Source organism: Periplaneta americana, chromosome 10 (genome assembly GCF_040183065.1).
Source record: "Periplaneta americana isolate PAMFEO1 chromosome 10, P.americana_PAMFEO1_priV1, whole genome shotgun sequence".
NCBI lineage: Eukaryota > Metazoa > Arthropoda > Insecta > Blattodea > Blattidae > Periplaneta > Periplaneta americana.
In genome coordinates this window covers 51,352,124-51,360,623 of record NC_091126.1, presented here as the reverse complement: position 1 = coordinate 51,360,623, position 8,500 = coordinate 51,352,124, and the positions used below count along the sequence as shown (strand labels likewise).

General features: G+C 34.4%; 1 protein-coding gene across 3 annotated transcripts in view; it reads right to left on the bottom strand.

The window, feature by feature from the left end:
- Positions 1 to 1,524: 1,524 nt before the first annotated feature.
- The window catches only part of Drat (Death resistor Adh domain containing target), a 74,639-nt gene continuing 67,663 nt past the window's right edge, over positions 1,525 to 8,500 (bottom strand). For all 3 annotated transcript variants that reach the window (XM_069837462.1, XM_069837463.1, XM_069837460.1), the window contains exons 6-8: positions 4,973 to 5,120; positions 4,738 to 4,890; positions 1,525 to 3,648 (exon numbers count right to left, since the gene is read on the bottom strand). In XM_069837462.1, the coding sequence (XP_069693563.1) occupies positions 3,532 to 3,648; positions 4,738 to 4,890; positions 4,973 to 5,120 (418 nt within the window). In that variant the 3' untranslated portion in view covers positions 1,525 to 3,531. The remainder of the gene's footprint in view (positions 3,649 to 4,737; positions 4,891 to 4,972; positions 5,121 to 8,500) is intronic.

Below are 8,500 nucleotides of genomic sequence, written 5' to 3'. Positions count from 1 at the left end.
TTTATGCCCAGGGTTGGGTTAGATCATCCCCTCCATGTCTGACAATGAATTACTTTGTATGGCCCTGGAGGTAGTAGCCCAGCATATACTTCCAATTTTTACCATGTAATATATTCTTGGCATTCTTGTACAACTTAATGCAAATATTTTTATGCCATATTTCGCCGGTTTGCTGGGCAAGTATTGATGAAACGGATACCATCCACGATAACCACCTAACAGTTTGTCTATTCATACAAATTCACTTGTTGAAAAAATGCACTTTCACAAGTGTAACAAAAGAGTCTAGAACTTGACTAATTTTTGCAAGTTTGTCTTGAAGCCAAAATGCTCTTCACGATCGTCTATATCAGCGGTCGTTAGAGCAAGAGCACTCTGGGGCTAGCGTCTCTTAACCGCGGAAAAGACAGTGCACCATCTAGCGGGTATGCTCTCTATCTTTTCCTGCTGCACGATGGGGCACACGGGACAGCACTGCTTACCCTTTGCACATTTCAGCGAGTGCTGACGACCACTGGTCTATATTATCGAACCGTAAGGCTCCCACAAAAAAAAAAAAAAAAAAAAAACTGAATCCCTGTTGATTCATAATGATATGCCAGTTTCGTCTTCAGACCGTAAATCTGGAATATCTTGATGTGAAAATTTCAACATGCTAGCATATAAAGTAGCTCAAGTAAAACTTTCAACCCAGCTACGTTAGTAGACATTGCATCACGTTTTCTGTTGAATATTTTCCTTTTTCAGTCCATTTGTTTATGAATTCAACAATATTTTGTTTATCATTATTTGAAAAAAAAAAACGCTCCATGCTTTTAAAGAAGAAGTAACATAATGGCTTCTCCCTTAGGTTCTGAAAGATGTCACAACATTATGCGCCTGTGTATGGCCTCAATATGGATCGTTATTGTGAATAAACCATTGCCTTGCACTATCCCTACCTTAATAAAAACCAGTAATTGCTGAAGAAGCATTGTGTTTGTCAGCAGACTTACCAGCTTTTTCAGTGTCATTATTGTGATTATTTACCTCAGGGTGGTCATCTTCATACTCTTAATCACTTACCTGATTTTCTTCTGCACAATTGAATAAATTCCAGCGCACACACTTTCGTTCTCGTCGCAGTGCTTCACTTCCTTCCTTTTTCTCTTTCTAAACTCTGTCAAAAATCTCAATAAACTCTGTCAAAAATCTCAAGTGAGTCCATCGTGAAACTCACTGTTGTAAAATGTTGTATGGCGTTCGTGAAACTCACTGAAACAAGTCTTTTGGTGGATAATTTCTTACTGTGTGACTTAAATTTGTGGTGTAATAAATAAGACTCAGTGATGAACATGGATCATCTTTACAAATGCCCAAATCTGAGGTGATCCCATCTGGACTCAACACCAAAATATTATACTGGGAAGCAAGAATGCAAATGGAGGCCATCCAAGAGCCTCCGCAATAGTGACTACTACTACTGCTACTATCTCCGAAGTGAAATAATCATGGAGGTGTTAGTGCAATGAAAAGGTCAATCCAAAAACTAACAATCATGTAACTTTATTGCTTAAATTAAATGTCAATTTGTTAATAATGAGTTTTCATTTTACAGAACATGCTATATTTAGCACTAAATAAAGTGATATCACACTTGTTATAAAACTCTCTGAGTTCAGCTCACATCATGAATTAACGTCCCACCAGTCCAGTTTGTATGTAGCCATAATTCCAGTTAAAACTTAAATATATATAAAGTAATGGATTGTAATGTAATTTTTATAATAGGCATTGGACTAATAGAACAAAGGATCTCAAAGAGTTATAACTTGTATGTATTTTATAAATAATACATCATGTATAAAAATTTGCTTCACTTATTCTTGAAACTTGCCTTTTAACTAAATTACATCACTGGATAATGGAATGAATCATGTTACACTAGAAAGCCATTCTGTTTCTCTATCACAACATGCATCATTTTGTTCTTGTACTAAAGAATTCAGACTTCTTCATAGTAGCGTTGATAACTTGTTTATTGTTTGAAATTGACTTTTGTTCTATGCAAATTAATTACAACCATTCTTTTTGATATGGGAACAGCACCATTTCAATTACACGAAATCATTCTCCTTTATTTGAAAGACTTGTCATGGGCCAACTCGTTTTTTCTGTTTATCTATTTTTTCAATGTATGCATTTATTTATTTATATATATATTTTTTTGCACATTGACTCTTTATAATAGCGTATATTTGCTTTATGCAAGCTAGTTCTCTTTTTAGCATAAAATGAGTTTATACTTAACATGTTACTGAGTAGATTATGAACATAATTATACACAGCCATAAACTGTACAGCAATGAAATGATAAGATGAAAACGATTCAAGTTGAGAAATTATTACAGGTTTACGGAACAGTTTTACAAAGAATTTAAAAATCAGTCAAAATACCGTTCTAAATCTTTAATAACTTCCTTTTCTCGACGAAGTAGAGTACTTTGGAATCCATTTATGAGATTTTGGAACACTACATATATGCCAACTATGATTTCATGCATTTGCATGAACTAACAATGCGTGAAATGCATGATAACAGAAATGCCATGTAGAAGAACAGAACGAAATACTACAAGAAATTATGAGAAAATACGCTTTCTCATGCATTCTGGCAACCACTGCTATTAATTACACATGTACAATACATAGCTTCAACAGTTATCTCGCTTATTAGCCCATGTGCAGGTACAGCCACTATCTTTCTCCCACTACAATATTCTACATTATTCAGTTGATTACATTGAGTACACTAATAAGGCTTGTTTCCGGAATCTTCCATCACAACTAAGTTCATGATGGTCAACACTGAAGAAAAAATAGTTTAACATTCCAAGAATATGACTTAAAAATCTGTCTTAACAAACATAACATTCCTGTCTTTTGTACACACCTTCAAAAAATTGAATTAACATTAAATATGTCCAATATATTTTAAAATTTGAAATTGAGTTGGTCATTGTAAAGATATTTTGATTAAAATTTTAATGTAAACACACGAGATGATCTTGTTTTTGAAATATCCGAAGCTTCTTCCAACTCGATATACCAGGACTCAAACCTTGCATATATTAAATGAGCCAAATATCAAATTTACACATCTGTCTAGAATTGAGCTTCGTGTTGCATGTGGATGGATTGGCAGAAGGCATTATGTGTTGTGATAACAATTAGAGACAGTGGGTATGAGATTCATGTTGTTTAGGGCTGTCTGCCATTTCTTTCCCTCTAAAGTGATGAGTGTTGAATTCCTATTAAGAGGCATGAATGTTGAATTGGAAGCTTTGGAAACAAACATCTCATTTGATTAAGATTCAACACACATTTTCTAATAGTTACACTGACAGCATAATTACATAAATACTTTAATCAAAATAGTACTTAACTGTTCTTCATTGAGTAATTGTATCTACATGTGTACATTAACCTGCAATGCCTCCTTCACTGACACTGTCTGAATACTGAAAAATTAAATTGGAGGACGAAAATGTTTTAATTTATTGAATGGAATCTGAGGATTGCTCTTCCCTGGATTTCAGACTGACAAAGTTTCTTGACAACTTCACAGGCCTCTTCTGCTGGGAATTCAGAATGTGGAGGTGGCTCAATCTGGAAAAAAATTCAGCATTGTCTTGTTAGTGAAATAGTTTTTGAGTTATTCAGTGGAAGAAAGGGATTTGGAATACTAAATAGGGTCTGGTACAGGTAGTTAGTGTACAGAAGCCATAGTATGCAGGAATGTCTTATGATGATTAGAAACAGAACACTATTTAAATAATTATTAAATGAGTAATTCAGCACATGAGAGCTAGAGTTACTAAGTGCTTTTTCTTCTTCTTCCGAAAATCAGATTGTCAGATTCGATATGTTCTTAATGTGATTGAATAAGGTCCATAATGCAGCAAGTCCAAAATAGTTGTTCATTTTGAAATAAACAAGTTTGTAATTACAGTATGCAAGTCCACTCTCACTTCAACTCATATTTAACAAGTCTATTTATTACTGTTTGGCTGTGATAGTAGAAGGGAGAAAATGCACGTTCAGTAGTTTCTCTACTTTGGCTCTTGGCTCGTCTATTTGGTTGGTTGAAACACAAGAAATGAAATAAAAAGGACAATTTTTCAACTTGTAAAATTGTGATTATCTTAGGTACAAAATCGTTAAAATTTCATAAATACTGTAAATGGTCTTGTGCTTAGTATTATACAGAAAAATATTCAGGAAATTTCCGCGCAATTTGTTATAATGCATTTCAGTGGGAAATGCCTACTATGAAGAACTGCTATGGTATCACATTGAAACAGAGGCAGTTTAAATATTTTCACTGATTTTGTAAGAAAGAAAAGAAATTTAATTTAGCCTACCCAATTCACTACGTATCTAAATGAATTTACTCAGCCTTCAGTGACGCATTGTTGCGTGTAATATACAGTAAAATACTGGGTAAATAAATACTATGTGTAGCGGTATGTGTGTAAGAAAATATCACGAATATCACGAAGCCAACAGTTAAAAAAAAGAAAAGTATCATATGAAAAGAGCTAATTTAGTAGCATATTGTGACATTTTTTCTAGGAAAATTGATTCAGTTGAACTTCTTTAAGTTAGTCTTTAATAAGAAATATAGTGTCTTAACAATCTGAGCGTATATAACACATTACAGTTCCTTGCAGTTGTAATATTTTCGTAATACGGTACCTCTCCTTTCGCCACAAGGTCAACCAATTCCCGAAGTTGCTCAATGGAACCCATGTCAACTGGTTTGATGCACTGTTGACGTTCCTCTGCTCTTCGACTGAATTTTGGTAGTAACTTCTCAGCAACTTCAGAGCTGATGAATACAACGCCACCCTGAAGTAGTAATAAGATAGTTGTTATTATGATCATGATATTGAACTGATTTACGACTTAGGTGCGAAGTCGTTCTACATACCTTACTCAAACATTGAAGAGACCGATGTAGGCTTCTTGATGTGGTTCCAAAATCAATGACTATGTCAACTGTTCCCTGACATGCATCTTTTGTGCGTTCAATTAGTTGTTTTTCATAGAGGTCTTCATTCCATTGCACAACATTAACCCTTAAACAAATATAAATACATAAGTAGAGCATTTAATATTAATACAACAATAATAGTAGGCTCTAATAATAAACAAAACCAAAATTAGGGAAAGGCTATTTCACTGAATTTAGGTAAAACTCTTCTACTGAATGATGTGATTGAAGCCAGAAATATGTGAACCACTTATGTTGATTCTGCGTTATGTTCGCCATTAGATTGTTAAATTTGTGTTAAAATTATGGAACCTCGCAGCTTGTGAATAGGGACATAAATGAGCTAGTTATTTCATTACTTACGGTACTGATATTTGATCTGCATCTAGTGAGATAAGGGATCTTACAAGCAAATGTTCTGATGGGGGCAGATAAAAAAGTTAATTTTTTTTCTTCCACCATGTTAATAATGTCAAAAGAAGTGCTTACACAAATTTTGGCCACTCGACCGCAATTACGAGGGCCGTAAAAAAATTAATTCGCCAGGGGCCGTTAACAGAAAGAAAAAACACAATTTCATTGGACAAATTTATTAGAATGGACACAGCTTATTGAGCTATTTTTCAACATATTTTCCATCGGAATTGACACATTTCTCATATCATAGGATCGACAGAGAGAGGTGCAGATGCAGTCAAACGCTGGTTCCGGACTGAGGCTGCTGACTTCTACGACACAAAAATTGATCCCATGGTATGAAAAAGTCTCAATTCCAGTGGAGGATATGTTGAAAAATAGCGCAACAATTGCTGTATATGTTTCAATAAATATTTCCATGAAATTGTGTTTTTTTCTACAAACGAACCCAAGGAAAATCACGTTCTGGACGGCCTCGTAATTGCGGTCGAGTGGCAAAAATTTGTATGAGCACTTCTTTTGACATTATTAACGTGGTGGAAGAAAAAAATTTAACTCTTTTATCTGCCCCCATCAGAACGTTTGCTTGTTAGATGAAAATTGGAAATATGAGTTAGAATACAGAAGTAAGTTATAATGATAAATTAATTCAAAGTAGTTCGTGAAATAACAGTAATTATTAAAAACACAGTTAAATTGTATGTCCTAGAAAAAAAAAGTAATTTGTAGAAATTAAAAAAAAAAGTTCTAATATTTATTGAAAAACTGGTGCTAAAATAAAAATGATACCAGTCACAAGCTTCTGTTTCTCTCATAATTTGAGATGCTTTGAAAATTAAAACTGGTGCTAAAAGATGTATACCAGTTTACTACATTTTTACGAACCTTCACAATTTTATAATAGACCCTACATACTTCACAGAATTTATTTTCAGAAATTTATAAAATTCATATTAAGTGGGGCAACATGTTGTATGGATTACCAGTAGAGGATGGAATAAGCCCATGCACACTTTTGGTGTTCTGGTTCTCGTGAATTTTAGGAACCTTTCCATAGATATAGTCGTTAGACATTATGCAAAATAACTATATGACAATATTTGTTACTTGCATAGCTTAAATTTATTTTGAAAAAAAAAATTATCGAAGTTCATTTTATTCAATTGATTTTTTCGATGGAAAGAAGTGTCTGCCATTCGTGGTTTCTGCCTGTGTGAATTTGATAAAATCATTACAATTTCCGTAGATGTATCCGACATTTTGATGTTATGTGATGTGTATTTAAATATTTCGATCTTAATTATTATAAATATAACATGACAATACTCGGCATCATCTCACTAGTCATTAATTCCATCGTTGTCATCAACACCACAATGTCCACGAAAATAAGAGCTTTCTGGTTCACGAAAATGTACATTTCGAGTCCTGCGTTTACCTCGTTTATTATTAGTATTACCACAGTTGGAATGTTGGAAATTATGCCTTTTTGACGTTAACTTGAAGCTGTGAGGTTTAGGCCTTGTCCCAAAGCTATATTTACAGCTGAAGTGAACTAGACAGTTGACTAAATAACTGGATGTGACGTCAGAAGTCATGATCCAAGGTTACATACAGCGTATTCCGAATCTCACTGGACCGGTGGACAACAATTTCGTCACACTGCAGCGAAATAGGAACAAAACTGCTGGAAGGATCGATGGCTGTCATGGCGACTGTATAAGTTGTTGTCTGTGCTATGCTAGCAAAATTTTGCGAAATTTCCGTACTGCCATCTCGTTCAAAGAAAAGAGAGCATAAACAATTTATTTCTCGAACCGGTAGTAATAACTGGTCCGTTGACATGTTCGCTCATAAGCCATTAACATATTGTTTTTACGTTGTGCTCATTACAAACAATACAGCAGAACTAAAGCGGAACACACCGCCATGACACAACAGTGCACGATGTCATTCGTCTGCTAATTCCCGCCCTATACAAGAACCGATCAGATTCACTGATGGCGGCTGATGGAGACTGCCACCACCTCTGCAAGCTAATGGCACCGGTGCGACACCGGTGAAGCATCAATGACGTCATCGGTGGAATTCGGAACACCGTGATGCCATAAGATTGCTCTGCGCTGAGATTCAGAATACGCTCATAGTGCATAGCAGTCAAGTCCGTAGTAGCTAGTAAATGAAAATTCTTGGTTCATTGATGACTTGTTCACTAAATAAACATGGATGCCTCATCATCAGCAGTTGGAACTATGAAATCTGGAGATGCTTTCGAAGTATAATGAAAGTATAATGTAGAATAACACATTAACTTTCAACTTTGTCATTGTTAGCATCCATTTTTAAGTATTGTAATATTTTAGGCCCTTATCTTTTACACATAAACATACTCTTCATCATTCACCATTTCAATTTCTCGTCATTGGAACTCTCTACTTCATACCTTAAGGAGACACTTACTAATTTCAAAACCCAGTTGTCAATAGACTGCTTAGACTGTAAGCTTTTCTAATATATGATTTTTAGTTTTAATATATAAATTTTCTCTATTATCTTAACAATTACTTTGATTCACATTGCTGTTATTGTTTGATTTTTGAATTACATGTAACTAAACTCGTCTTCATTTTGCTCTGCTTCTTCTTCTTATTTTTATTATTAATTGTATATTGTTCCTGTATTTCTCTTATATTTATATTTACTATTGTTCTTATACTGATTTAGTGAAAGAGAGGGCTTTATGGCATTAACTCTGCGAGTAGAAATAAATCTATTAAATTAATAAATAATGAAACTGCATTAGGACATTGTCTTCTTAATTCAGTGTTACAACTTGATGTTGCGGTTTTTTTAGAAAATAGCCTATGAAGAAGGCCATGATTCAAGCATACATGTCTAAAGCTCCCTAGTGTGTAATTTACAAGTCACCTAGTTGCTAGTCAGTAGTGTGTAGTATGGACTTGAGCTTTGAGACATGGCCTTAATGTATAGGCTATTACATAGACCTGTTACCAGTTCAGCGTATGTGAGCAGAGGGCGAGTTGGTGG